The sequence below is a fragment of the Lepus europaeus genome, chromosome 14 (assembly GCF_033115175.1).
Source record: "Lepus europaeus isolate LE1 chromosome 14, mLepTim1.pri, whole genome shotgun sequence".
In the NCBI taxonomy this organism is placed as follows: Eukaryota; Metazoa; Chordata; class Mammalia; order Lagomorpha; family Leporidae; genus Lepus; species Lepus europaeus.
In genome coordinates, this window is record NC_084840.1 from 45,748,133 (window position 1) to 45,763,484 (window position 15,352).

At 42.1% G+C, this 15,352-nt stretch overlaps 1 protein-coding gene across 1 annotated transcript in view; it reads left to right on the forward strand.

Annotated features, from left to right (window-relative positions):
* PLXDC2 (plexin domain containing 2) overlaps positions 1-15,352 on the forward strand; it is a 474,057-nt gene that overhangs the window by 250,901 nt on the left and 207,804 nt on the right. The window contains exon 4 of the mRNA XM_062210542.1: positions 7,525-7,594. Coding sequence (XP_062066526.1) covers positions 7,525-7,594 — 70 coding nt within the window. The remainder of the gene's footprint in view (positions 1-7,524; positions 7,595-15,352) is intronic.

Below are 15,352 nucleotides of genomic sequence, written 5' to 3' on the forward strand. Positions count from 1 at the left end.
AAAAGCATGCAAAAGACATAGACATATAGGCCTACTAGGAAATCAAGCCATGTGACTCTGAGTGAGTCTAGTCTATTGCCAGCAGAAATCGCAATGCAACAGATACTGAAAAACCATCATGTGGTTGTAAAGGCCACAGTCACATATAAGAATACTTGAAAGAGTTTGGGCGTAAGTGGCTTTTGCCTTGGCAGTTAAGATTCCTGCTTCGCACGTTGATGTGCTCGCCTTTGAATCTCGGCTCTGACTCTGAACTCCAGCTTCCCGCTGCTGCAGACCCGCAGAGGCAGCAGGTGACGGCCCAAGTACTTGAGTTCTTGCAACCCATGTCAGAGATCTGGTCTGCATCTTTGTAAAAAAAAATTTATGTATTTATTTGAAGGGCAGAGTTGCAGACAGAGGGAGAGACATGCAGAGATGTTCCATCCACTGGTTCACTCTCCCAGATGGGTGCATGGCTCGGGCTAAGCCAATCTAAAGCCAGCAGCCAGGAGCTTCCTCCAGGTCTCCCACGTGGTGGCAGGGGCCCTGGGATTTGGGCCATCTGCTGCTGCTTTTCAGAGCTGGTCTGCATTCTTTTTTTTTTTTTTTTTTTGACAGGCAGAGTGGACAGTGAGAGAGAGAGACAGAGAGAAAGGTCTTCCTTTTGCCGTTGGTTCACCCTCCGATGGCCGCCGCGGTAGGCGCGCTGCGGCCAGCGCACCGCGCTGATCCGATGGCAGGAGCCAGGTGCTTCTCCTGGTCTCCCATGGGGTGCAGGGCCCAAGCACTTGGGCCATCCTCCACTGCACTCCCTGGCCACAGCAGAGAGCTGGCCTGGTTGAGGGGCAACCGGGACAGGATCGGTGCCCCAACCGGGACTAGAACCCGGTGTGCCAGCGCCGCAAGGCAGAGGATTAGCCTAGTGAGCCGCGGCGCTGGCCCAGGTCTGCATTCTTGACTCCTGACTTCTGCCATTGCTGGCCCTTGTCTGGCCGGCTGTCTTGCTCTCTCTAATCTCTCTGGCCAGAAAAAAAAAATTGTGGAAAAGAAAATTAAAATATACACTTATTTTGACTCATATTATGAGCAAAAGCTATGTAGATTTCAAAGTTTTTGCACCAAAATAAACTTACTTTTTTATTGTGTTTTCCATTTTCTGTGAACTTTTGAAATACCTTCATATGTGGCTGTATACAACCTGAACCCTGTGTATTTCTACCAGCTCTTCAAAAATGTTTCATAAACTTACCTTCCAGCATATAATGAAATAATACTTCACTTCTTTTGTTCATCTCAAAATTACTATCCCCTCTCTTTTCTAATAGATAACCCCTTTCCTTAAAATATAAAAAAGCCGCTAGCAAATTCAGGTGGTTTTATTTATGCCTCTCTTGCTCTTTAAAATTTCCCTCTTGGCATTTGTTTTTTCCCAAACTCTTGATTAATTAATTGGGCCCTCACATGACCACTTCCCTGAAGCCTTTTTTCCTTTAACATTGAGTCAAGATACAGTAATTACACCATAGTCTGTCTTTTGTTTGTTTTTGGTTGCAGTTGCCTTTTCTAACATTGCCCAAGGTTCTCTTAGCCTTTTTGGTTGCAGAAAAGCCATTTTGTTTCACATACATTTTGGGGTCATTTTAATTTTCTTTTTATTATATAGTTAAAGGATGCAAAACTAATTTGTGATTCAACAGGTTTTCTCACACCTAAACAAAATAGCTCATCTTTCTCTGTCATCTTGGTTGGTGGGACCAGTGGGACCAGGGTTCACCAATCACCTAGCTAGAGACCTGTGCTGAATTCCACATTCCTTCTCACACTCTCCCAACTTGTGTGTCCAGTTAATTACAAATTCCTTCTTTTAGTTTTACTTCTCCTGTACATTTTGACTCATTGCTTTCACTCCTCTTTTTTTTTTTTTTTTTTTTTTTGACAGGCAGAGGGGACAGTGAGAGAGAGAGAGAGAAAGGTCTTCCTTTTACCGTTGGTTCACCCTCCAATGGCCGCCGCGGTAGGCGCGCTGCGGCCAGCGCACCACGCCAATCCGATGGCAGGAGCCAGGTGCTTCTCCTGGTCTCCCATGGGGTGCAGGGCCCAAGCACTTGGGCCATCCTCCACTGCACTCCCTGGCCACAGCAGAGAGCTGGCCTGGAAGAGGGGCAACCGGGACAGAATCGGTGCCCTGACCGGGACTAGAACCCGGTGTGCCGGCGCCGCAAGGCGGAGGATTAGCCTACTGAGTCACGGCGCCGGCCTTCTTTTTTTTTTTTTTTTTTTTTTAAAGATTTATTTGTTTATTTGAAAGTCAGAGTTAGAGAGAGAAGGAGACACAGAGAGAGAGAGAGAGAGGTCTTCCGTCTGCTGGTTCACTCCCCAATTAGCTGCAATGGCTGGAGCTGCACCAATCTGAAGCCAGGAGCCAGGAGCTTCCTCCAGATCTTCCCATGTGGGTGCAGGGGCCCAAGGACTTGGGTCATCTTCCACTGCTTTCCCAGGCCATAGCAAAGAGCTGGATTGGAAGGGGAGCAGCCGGGTCTCAAACCGGCGTCCGTATGCAATGCTGGCACTGCAGACAGCGGCTTTACCTGCTACGCCACAGCGCCAGCCCTTCCTGTGTCTTAAGATCTCAGGTGGCTCTCTCAAAATAGCTCCATTTCACAGCCATCTGTCAGGCCCATGGTGTTTACTCTGCCCCTACATGGCTCTGCTGGTTACCTTTCCATGATGCTTGATCCACCACTCCTAAAATGAGTGGAACTTAATCACTGTCTGCCCCAAGCCTCGGTTTTAGTGCCTGATACATACAAGGGAATGAATGAATGATTGTTCATTGGCTGACTGAATAAAAGAATGAACAAATAAAACTTCCTTTCACCCCCCTCTAACACCTGTTTTTATACCATACCATGACAACACAGTGATCTAGTTACTCAGGAATGATTATCTTTTTTATTTTTTGACAGGCAGAGTAGACAGTGAGAGAGAGAGAGAGAGAGAGAAAGGTCTTCCTTTGCCGTTGGTTCACCCTCCAATGGCCGCTGCGGCCGGCGCACCGCGCTGATCCGATGGCAGGAGCCCAGTGCTTCTCCTGGTCTCCCATGGGGTGCAGGGCCCAAGGACTTGGGCCATCCTCCACTGCACTCCCGGGCCATAGCAGAGAGCTGGCCTGGAAGAGGGGCAGCCGGGACAGAATCTGGCACCCTGACTGGGACTAGAACCTTTGTGTGCTGGCACTGCTAGGCGGAGGATTAGCCTGTTGAGCCAAGGCGCCGGCCCCGGAATGATTATATTGAATATATCAGCTTTTAGCTTCAAAGTACTTCAGTAAATTCTAACGCCTAGTTTTGATTATTTATTTGTCTGTTTATTATTTTGATTGTGTGGGTGTGCGCAGCTGTGTTTAAGGAGGGATGACAGTCACTTGCTGTTTCTGTCAGTGTGCCTCCTCCTTCTGTTAGTGTGGCAGAGGTGGAGAGTGTGGCCTGCGTCTCCAGACCTGGCTGCACATCTTACCTTTCCATGCCCACCAACCTCTGCCTGTGAGTTCATTTCACTTTGAAGTTGTTATGATATGAAAAAGTTAAGCACAGATTTCAAAAGGTTTTTGCATTAAAATAAATGTGTGTGTGTGTGTGTGTGTGTGTGAATGATTAGAGAGACATGGAGAGAAAGATTTAAACAGACAGCTCTCCAGGCCAAGCTTACGGCACAGCTGGTTGGGCTACTGCCTGCAACACTGGCTTCCCATATGGGCCCTGGTTCAATTCATGCTGCTCCACTTCTGAGCCAGCTCCCTGCTAATGTGTCTGGGAAAACAGTAGAGGATGGTCCAAGTGCTTGGGCCTCTGCCACTCATGTCGGAAACACAGAGGAAGCTCCTGGCTTCTGGCTTTAGCCTGGTCCAACTCTGGCCATTAGTGCCATCTGGGGCATTAACCAATGGATAGAAAATCTTTCTCTCTGTGTCTCTCCCTCTTTCTCTGTAATTCTGCCTTTCAAATAAATTAATAAATTTTTAAACAAAAGAATTAAGAAAATAAAGAACGGTGGCAGGTTGAAAAAGCTGAAGCTGTTCTCTGTAGATGATTAGAGCAGAGAAGAGTGGAGGAGGTTGTGGGGTGGTAGGGGACAGTTAGTGTTGGCCTCAACACTCATTTCCACTGTGTTGGCATTATTCTGAGACAGTGGGATTCTAGACTGAATGATCCGAAGTGGAAGATGATAGTAATGAGTTAGATAGTATGGAGGATGTATTCACAGAGAACTGGAGCCAAGATGCCTGTGAGGAGACTATTGCAATAATAGTGACCTACGCTTAGGGAAGTGTCGGTGATGACTGGAGAGAAGTAGATGCATGTCACAGCTACTTAGGAGGTAGCATCTTCCTCAGCTGCCATTGCTGTTCAGTATCAGCGTGAAGCAGGTGATAATTAAGGTAGACCGGTCATTTCAATGGGGAAGCATTTCAGTCATAGATCTGTTCTTTAAGACAATGTATCAACACATTTCTCAACAAAAATTCTTATGTATGTAAATATGTGTCTTAATCTAATCCCAAACATATTTAAATAGTTACAGTGTCTGAGAAATTCCTGTTATATCCCTCGACTTCATCCTTTTTTTTTTTTTATATTTTAATTTTATTTGAGAGGTAGAGTTACAGACAGTGAGAGGGAGAAACTGAGAGGTCTACCTTCCGTTGGTTCACTCCCCAAATGGCCAAAAGAGCCAGAGCTGCACCAATCAGAAGCCAGGAACCAGGCACTTCCTCCGGGTCTCCCACGTGGGTGCAGGGCGCAAGGACTTGGGCCATCTTCCACTGCTTTCCCAGGCCATAGCAGAGAGCTGGATTGGAAGAGGAGCAGCCAGGACTAGAACTGGTGCCCATATGGGATGCCGGCACCGCAGGTGGAGGATTAACCTACTGTGTCACGGCGCCGCTGGCCCCTCGATTTCATCCTTGGTAGCAGTTAGCCGAGTGTTATTGATAGCGATGGATGTTTAAACCAAATTCCGATTCCAGAAGTAAGAATGCTTGGCCCTGTCTGTCCTACCAGTTTACTGATAAGTGTGGCAATAAATGAGAATGCTGGAAAACAATGTACTTCAGCAAGTGCCTTTATGGAATTACTTCTGACGTGTTCCCCGAGATAAATAATTTTACCATAGAAGCTTGCATTGTGGGTTGATTAGTGACCACTCATTTCAGTTGGTGCAGTGAAAATGAGTTTTGTTGTTCTTGTTAGTCAGCAGAAAATTACAGTGATGATAAACCCTTTATGAAGATGTGGCTTTCATTAAAAAGAAAAGAAAACCTAATTGAAAGTCACTGTAAATTTGGAATGATTAATTTCATGCCAAATAAGTCATTAAAGATCTCTGATGGATATAAAAAACCAATCATTTGCAAAATTGCAAAGACTAAATTCAATCTAGATAACTTTTCTATTTTTTTAAATTTGTGTATTGGAACAAATATAAATTACAAATTGTGGAATATTAACATAATAGCCTTTTATTATAGGTAGCTTGCTACAGCTTTGGGGCTCTAAATAATGAGAGTACTTTCCTCTGAATACTGTCAACTTACTTGATCATCTTTGTTATAGACCATGCTTATTTTATTTTATTTTGATTCTTTCCCAGTTATAATATATCTACTTCAAGTTATTTCTTTTTTACTTATTTGAAAGTCAGTATTACAGAGAGAGAGGGACAGAAAGAGTGAGAGATAGATAGATCTTCTATCTGCTGGTTAACTTCCCAAATGCTCACAATACTGGGGCTGGGCCAGGCCAAATCCAGGAGCCAGGAACTCCATCCCATCTCTGACATGGGTGGCAGGTGCCCAAGTGCTTGATTTATTTTCCGCTGCTTTCCCAGGCACATTAACAAGGAGCTGGATTGGAAGTGGAGTAGCCAGGACTTGAACCAGGGCCCACATGGGATGCAGGCGTTGCAGGCAGAGGCGTTACATGATATGCTGCAACTCCAGCTTATATGTTATTTCACTCAGTGTTATATTAAACTTACAAAAAAGTCATGCATCTTCTGTTTTTATTTCAAAAATAAACACCCACACACACCCAAATATATATTTCTTTTAAATGTTATAAAACACAGACCCCAAGCCCTTTTTGGAAAAACAAAGGACAGAATTTATGAGCTTTCTCCCAAAGTACCCCCAATTTTCCCCTATAAAAAATAAAAGTAGGGGCCAGCACTGTGGCTTAGTGGGTAAAGCCACCACCTGCAGAGCTGGCATCCCATGTGGGCACCAGTTCAAGTCCTGGCTGCTCCACTTCTGATTCAGCTCTCCGCTATGGCCTGAAAAAGCAGTGGAAGATGGCCCAATTCTTTGGGCCCCTGTACCCATGGGGGAGACCCCTGGCTTTGGATTAGCCCAACTCTGAGCATTGCAGCCATTTGGGGAGTGATACAGGGGATGGAAGACATCTCTCTATATATGCCTTTCTCTCTCTATAACTCTGCCTTTGAAATAAATAAATAAATCTTTAAAAAATAAATAAATAAAAGCTCACTGGAAATCAATATTGTTTATCATACAACTGTGCTTTTAAAAATATTTTATATATTTTATATTTTATGTTATTTTTATATTTATATAATGTATATTATGTATTTTTTATATTATTTGAAGGACAGGTTAAAGAGAGAGGTAGATACAGAAAGAGAGAGGTCTGCCATCCACTGACTCACTCTCCAAGTGGCCACAATGACCCAGACTGGGCCAGACCAAAGACAGGGGCCAGGAGCTTCTTCCAGGTCTCCCACATGGGTGCAGGGGCCCAAGCACTTGAGCCATCCTCCGATGCTTTCCCAGGTGCATTAATAGGGAGCTAGATAGGAAATGGAGTAGCCAGGACTCGACCTGATGCCCGCTATAGGCAGGGCTTTAAACCACAGTGCCACAGTACAGGCCCCAACTCTGTGCTTTTAACAGTGGGTATAATATACTGAATCTGGAATATTCATTGTATTTAAAATAATTAAAATATTTTCAGGTTCAGATCTGTAGGTACAAGATATCCTCCCCTATGAAACTTTTCTTATGGGATGCACAGAAGACAAATTGCATTTGTAATAGTGTAAAATGAAATTGTCTGGTTTTTATTAAATGAGTTTTGACATGTAACATGTTCTACTGTTTTGGAGGAACTAATCAAGTTAAAAGAGACCCGAAATAAATTGCTCATCATGATGACTGAACTGATTGTTAGCTGGTCAACTATAATTTAGTGGTTATATTGGGAAGAATAGCTTGATTTCAAGTTTAAGTTCTAGGTAGTCTTTGTAAGCAAGAACAGACCAACAGCCCAACAGCCCAACTTTGTTCTTGTCACATACTTTAACTACTTAATTTCCAAGAACAGTATTCTTTAGTACCATTTAGGCTTTAAAAGTCAGCTTAAGTTATAGCAGGGTAATGTAAAAGCATCATTTAAGTGAACAGCTTTTAATTCTATATTTACCGTTCTGCACGCTATTGATTTTATTCTTTGGTGTTGTTCCTTGCAGAGAGTGAATCTGTCCTTCGATTTTCCATTTTACGGCCATTTCCTACGTGAAATCACTGTGGCAACTGGCGGTAAGTGCTTCTCTACCATTCACCTTAAATAATCTACAGTTTTATTGCTGTTATTATTTTTAATTTGCCCCATATTTCAGGAGGAATATTTATTGGAAAAACCATTGTCTTCTATCACAAACTGATGGGCATAAATAAAACCCAGGAAAGAATATACCTACTAAAAAACTTTTCAGCAGAAAATATATAATAGTTATAACCATTTTCAGTTTAGATTTGCTACTGTTTTCCTTGTAAACTTTAATTCATTCTTTGGTGGTAAGGTAGACTGCAAAATTGGCAGAAATTGGACAAGGGTTAGAAAAGGTTGCGGGTGGGAGAGAAGTTATTGCGGGGTGGGGGAAGCCATTGTAATCCGTAAGCTGTACTTTGGAAATCTATATTCATTAAATAAAAGTTTAAAAAAAAAAGAAAGAAAAAATATTTAAGGAAGTTGTGTAGTTTTATTTCTTTTCACACTTGTGGTTGATAGCTATATACTCACATAATTATATTTTTTTAAAATATGAATGTATGTATGTATGTATTTGAAGGGCATAGTTACACACACACGCACACACACACACAGAGAAATTTCCAACTGCTGGTTCACTCTCCACATGGCCACAATGGTTGCGGTTGGGGCTGCTCAAAGCCAGAAGCCAAGAAATCCATCTGTATCTCCCATATAAATAGCATGGGCCCAAGCACTTGGACCATCCTCAGTTGCTTTCCCAGGCACATTAGTAGGAAGCTGGATCAAAACTGGAGCAGCCAGGACTTGAACTGGCTCTCATATGGGTGTCACCATTGCAGTCGGCAGCTTAACCACTGCACCACAATGCTGTCACCAATGTATGTTAACTTTAATCCTTTTTTTTTAAATGCCCCCTGTGTTGACTAACAACTTAATTGAGTAGCTTAAAAATAAAAAGAAAACATAGTTTGAATTTTTAGATTTTGTATTTCTCTACAAATTTGGAGTTTAGTCTGGAGATTTGCAATGTCTTTGCAAGGTAAATATCATTCCTTATCATACAAATGTCAAAGAGTATCCCTGTAGGCCTTAGATGGAAGAGTAGAGAAAGTATAAGAATGAGTGAGAAAGATAAATGGAACAGTAAGTAAAGAAGCAGGTGAAAGGACACCCATGCTGCCCAGAAAAAGCTGTGAATGTCTGTGCCTAAAGCCTGATCCTTCACCCCTGGGTCTCATTGGTCTGAATGGTATGCAAACCAAGTTGATCATTTTTCCCTTCCTTTAATGTAAGTCTTAGAATATACTCACATGTAAGATTCAGAAAAAGATTTATAATAAGAAATATCAGTAAGCCAATAAAACTTTTTCTGAGCATGTGCTCTGTGCAGTGGTAGATAACGGCTACCTCTGCTCGGGAGTGTGTGACCATGTGGATAGACAAGGTGAAGCAGAGTGAGGGAAGTGTTTAGAAAATGCAAAGCATGAAATACAAGTTGCTATGGGTAAATAAAGTTCAAATACCTCAAAGAGTCATATAAGATTTTACAGAGAATTTCTTATTTAAGATAGTTCTTGGAGGATGTTACTGATTCTGTGGTTATGTAGAAAAGGAAGTGTCAGACAGGAACATCCACAGTAAATATACAGAAGAGGAAGTGAGCAGAGTATGTCTGGCACAGTGAATAATTGAGACTGAGTGAAATCAAGGATATGTTTCCTAATACTGCAGTGTATTAAAATTAGAAAAGCAAGTTGGAATAATTTTATATAATGTCTTAAAAGGTCAGTTTGAGTCATTAGCCCTAAATTAAGTAAATAATGAAGTCTAAAAAAAAAAAAAAAACAGTGATTTTGTTTATTGAAAGGCAGAGTGATGGAGAGAGGAGAGAAGAGAGACAGAGACAGAGACAGAGAGTGATCTCTTTCATCCACTTGTTGATTCCACAAATGGCTGAAACAGCCAGGGCTAGACCAGACTAAAGCCAGGAGCCAGGAACTTCATCCTGTTCTCCCACATGAGTGGCAGGGGACCAAGTACTTGGGCCATCTTCTGCTGCCTTCCCAGGGGGTATTAGCAGAGAGCTGAATTAAAAATGCAAAAGCCAGGACTGAACCAGTATCACAATATAGGATGCAGGCATTGTAAGCAGAGACTCAACACAGTGTACCACATCCTGGCCTCTAAACAAATACATCTTAAAAACAAAAATGTCTAGTATTCTCATATACCTTAAGCCCTTCCTCCTGTATAATTTCTCTTTTTCTTTTAAACATTGGAATGGCCATAAGAACTTCCTCTTTTTTAAAAAAGATTTATTTATTTATCTATCTATCCATCTGAAAGGCAGAGTGATAGAGAGAAAGAGGGAGAGTTAGGTAGAGGAACCTTCCATCCTCTAGTTCACTCCCCCAAATGGTCACAATAGCAGGGGATGAGCTAGACTGAAGCCGGAGTCAGGAACTCCATCTGGGTCTCCCACCTGCGTGGCAAGTCCTTCCTCTGCTTTCCCAGGTGCATTAGTAGGGAACTGGATTGGCATTGGAGCAACCAAGACATGAACTGGTTCTCAAGGGTTGCCAGCATTGCAGGCAGCAGCTTAACCTACTGCACCAAAATGCCAGCCCCATCTTATATACTTTCAATTATGTCTATATTATTTAAAATATTTTATACCATGTAAATATTATACAAGATGAAATCTGTGCATAGAAGGGGTCTTCAAAAAGTTATTAGAAAATGAATTTTACTAAAATCCTATGTATGAAATTCAAAATTTTTGTGCCCAAATAAACTTACCTTTTAATTCCATTTTCCATTAACTTTTTTTTAAAAGATTTTTATTTGTTTATTTATTTGAGAGAGTTACAGACAGTGAGAAGGAGAAACAGAGAGAAAGTTCTTCCATCCGCTAGTTCACTCCCCAAATGGCTGCTATGACCAGAGCTGCGCCACTCCAAAGCCAGGAGTCAGGAGCTTCCTCTGGTCTCCCACATGGGTGCAGGAGCCCAAGTTGGGCCATCTTTTACTGCTTTCCCAGGCCATAGCAAAGAGCTGGATTGGAAGTGGAGCAGCTGGGACTAGAACCAGCGGCGCCCATATGGGATGCCGGCTCCTCAAGCCAGGGCATTAACCCACTGTGCCACAGCACCGGCCCCTCCATTAACTTTTAAAAATATTTTCATATTGTGATATTGTATTGTTTAAGAAGTGATGACACAAAAGTCTATATATGGTCACTACAGATGTAATTTTTTTCTCAAATATTTTCTGTCCATGGTTGATTGAATCCATGGATATGGAACCAGTAGATATGAAGGACTGACTTTAGCTTGCTTACTCTTTCATTGTTCATTCAGTCAATAAGGACTTTCATAGAAGCACTGTACAGGTTGCTTCCATGTATACAAAGGATAGTATGGCTCCCATCTTGGAGTTTAGACTCTAAGTAGAGGATCTGGAAATGAAAGAAGCTGACTGGAGGGGGTGCTGGCACAGAAGGTGGCTTATGTAGGAAATCCTTGTTGGATCAGTCACAAGCAGGTTCACAAAAGAGCTAAGGTTGGGGCCAGCATGTGGCATGGTGGGGTAAGAGGCTGCCTGCAACGTTGGCATCCCATATGGGCACCATTTTGTTTCCTGGAACTCCACTTATGATCCAGCTCCCTGCTAATGTGCCTAGGAAAACAGTGGAAAATGCACAAGTGCTTGGGCCCCTGCCCCTGCCTGAGAGATCTGGAAGAAGCTCTTGGCTCCTCGCTTCAGCATGGCCCAGCCGTGGCCTTTGTGGTCACTTGGAGAAGTGAACCAGCAGATGGAAGCTCGCTCGCTCTCGCTCTCACTCTCTCTCTCTTTTTCTCTTTCTTTGTCTCTCCCTCTCTTCTCTCTGTCACTCTGCCTTTCAAATAAATAAATTAAAAAAAAAAAAAGGAAAGAGCTAGTATTTGACATTGACCTTAAAGATAGGATTTTAGTAGGCAAAGAGGCAGTTTGAGAAAAGGGTAGGAAAAGGAATGCCATTCCAGATGCAGGGATAAGGAGCTAAGTGACAGTACTGAGTCTGTGTGTTTGGAAGCTGTCAAATGTATCACGTTATCTTGAATGGAGGGTTGAGATATGAGTCTAGTGAAAGACAGATGGGAGAGGGAGTGATGTAGAGCCCTTAGAACTTTAGGAATTTGAATGGTACCCAGCAAGCATTGGGGTTTTTTTGGAGGAGACTGTAGTTCTGGCCTGACCTGACAGTGGAGGGCAGGGCAGGCTGAGGAGGGGAATGGCCAACAAAGACTTACCAGGTTTTTCAGGACATGTGTATGGGTTAGTGTGCCTGAGCCAGGATGGCTGCAGTGGGAAGGGGGAGAAGGAGCTGGCACAAGACACATCATGTGAGCTGTTTCATCACTGAGGTTCGAATGGCTTAAAACCCAAAAGGACCCATTAGGATGCAGCAGGTGAAGCTACGAGCTGCTCAATGGACTTCGGAACCACACAACCTTCCATGGCTCTCTCCTGTGATTGACTGGATGTTGTACAGACAGACCTATTTGACAAATGTTCACTGGCCTACAAATCTTACAAAGGTTATTAACCATGGAAGGCTTGGAAGGAAAAGAATTCACAAATCAGGTTGAATAAAGCTGACTGCAGACCATTGCAAATAGAACGGGGGCTGAGATTTTTTAAGTAGGAACACATAGGTTTCAATTCTATTGCCTGTCAGTTCTCTTTGACTGTGTCTACAAATTCCTCTTACATCTGTTTCTGCATTGGATGTGGGAACAAACAAAATCAAACATGTTCATGGTAAATACAAGCTGTGCAAATAAATAAAGTGGATACTTTAAGCCACGGTTCCACTTTATCTTACCTCACTACTCAGCCATTTGCCACGCTTCCCTTAAAACACTCTCCCTCTCTCTCCTCCCTCCCCCCAACACACAGACATCTATTTAAGACTGAAATTAACTTCAAGATAATCATGTGCCATTGTTAGAATCAACACAATTTCAAAACAGAAGTAGTTTAAAAATACAGACGTAGGGGCAGGTGCTTAGCACAGTTAAGATGCTGCTTTGGACTCGCCCATCTCATACTGGAATGCCTAGGTTCAAGTCCTGGCTATACTGCCTATTCCAGCTTCCTGCTATTGCACAACCTGGGAAGCAACAGGTGGTGGCTCAAATAGTTGGATCCCTAGGACCCGGGTGGAAGACTTGGTTTCAGTCCCAGGCCCTTCCTGGCTTTGGGCTGGCCTAGTCCCAGCTCTTGTGGCATTTGGTGTGTGAACCAGTAGATGGATGATCTTTCTCTAAGTTTCTGTTTCAAATAAAAATGAAAATAAATGAATACAAGCATATATGAATGAGTAATAAATGAGTACAGGCATACATATGAGTGGCATTTGGCTTAACAGTTAAGGTACTGCTTGTTATGCCTGTCTTATAGCAGAGGGCCTGGGACCTCATCCCAGCTCTAATTCCAAATTGTAGCTTCCTGCTAAGGTGTATTTGGGAGGCAGCAGGTGATGGCCCAATTACTGGGTTTCTGCCACCCAGGTTGGAGACCTGAAATGAGTTTTGGGCTCCTGGCTTCTGTCTCCACTTTTGTTCAACCCCAGCATTGCATGCAATTGGAAAATGAATTGATGCATGAAATCTCTCTATATTTCTGTCTGTCTATGAAATAAATAAAATAAATAAATGCATTATTAAAAATACAGAAATATATATATATAATTTATTGAAGCCATTTTATATATATAAATATTCCATATATATACAGAGAAAAAATATTGATCTATATCTATTTCATTACGGATAAGCTTAAGTTTCTAGTTTAAAATGTAAATTAAAGCTAAATATTGGGTCCTTTATTTATAAACTACAAAAATGAAATCTTTGCCTATTAAGTATTTTAATATTCAAAAGCTTCAGTCATCCATACAAGTAATATACAAAATGAATTGGAAATACTATCTTATTTTCTGGTTCATTGATAACAGAATCTGAAAGTACTAATTTATCTTTCTATTTATAAAAATACTTCAGGATACAAATATTTTGGGCATTAGAAAACTGGTCCTCTGTGCATTTCACAAAAACATTTTCATTAACAGTGCTACTATGATATATTGTTTGTGTATCACAATGCTCATTTTCTTTCTATGTGAATACCTTAATAGGTTTCTCTTATTGTTAGGCTATCAGTGTGAACCTTTAAGTGCTTCAAAATACAGATTTAAGTTTGAGACTTTGATTTTTAATTCCTGTGGCCAGCACTAGTAATGATGTTTTTGCTGAGTCCAACATGGGTGCACGTGACTGTGAGGGGTTGGTGTTGGGGGTGAGAATGTCATTTGCTAATTTATGTAATGGGGAGGGGACAGGGGAAGTTATGGAGATATTGCTTGTATGGCCCCCAAATTTAAGTATGTGGACCGATGGTGATTTATCATTAAAATAATCTGTAGAATTGCAGATGGTTGGGCATCAGATTAGGAATCAGTGATGACCTGAATTAAAAATTAATTGTGGGCCGGCGCTGTGGCTCACTAGGCTAATCCTCCGCCTGCGGCGCTGGCACCCCAAGTTCTAGTCCCGGTTAGGGCGCCAGATTCTGTCCCGGTTGCTCCTCTTCCAGTCCAGCTCTGTGCTGTGGCCCGGGAAGGCAGTGGAGGATGGCCCAAGTGCTTGGGCCCTGCACCTGCATGGGAGACCAGGAGGAGGCACCTGGCTCCTGGCTTCAGATCGGCGCAGCGCACTGGCCGTGGCAGCTATTTAGGGGGTGAACCAACGGAAGGAAGACCTTTCTCTCTCTCTCTCTCTCTCTCTCACTCTCTCACTGTCTAAATCTGCCTGTCAAAAAAAAATTAATTGTGGGGCATGGTGGAGAACATTTGACATATCCATTAATATATTGCTGTAGACATCTGGGAGGCCATATTGTGGTTCCTGGGTTTGAGTTTCCGCTCCATGTTCAGTTCCAACTTCCTACTTCCTTCTAGGAAGCAGCAAATGATGGGTCAAGTGGTTAAGTCCCTGCCATTCAGATAGGAAACTCAGATTGAACTCCTGGCTCCTGGCTTTCACCTAGCCCAGTCCTGACTTTTTTAGGCATTTGAGGACTGAACCAGTGAATGAGATAGTCTCTATTTCTCTCTCTCACTCCCTCTCTCTCTTTCTGTCCAATAATTTGCATTTCAAATAAAAGCTAATGATGAGAGGGAGTGGGAGAGGGGAGGGCCACGGGAGGGAGGGAGGTTGGGGGGGGGGAAGCCACAACAATACAAAAGTTGCACTTTGTAAATTCACATTTATTAAATAAAAAAAAACTATATAACAAACAAACAAAAAAAGAACTTAATACCTTACCCTTTTAGTATTTTTTTATGTTCTACTTAAAACTATTGGTTGAACTCTGTAATTAATACACAATTATTCTTAGGTGTTTAATTAATGCTATAACTAGTACTCAAATAATATTTTACACTTTGTGTTTCTGTGTGGATGCAAACTGTTGAAATCTTTACTTAATATATGCTAAATTGATCTTCTGTATATAAAGATAATTGAAAATTAATCTTGATGTGAATGGAAGAGGAGAGGAGGTGGGAGAGGGGAGTGTTGTGGGTGGGAGGGAAGTTATGGGGGGGGGGGAAGCTATTGTAATCCATAAGCTGTACTTTGGAAATTTATGTTCATTAAATAAAATTTTTTAAAAAAAGCTAATGGTGAACATATATTACTTACTTTAATCATATGGAAGACTATCCTTTCTTTATCTTCCTATATAAATTTCTAGTT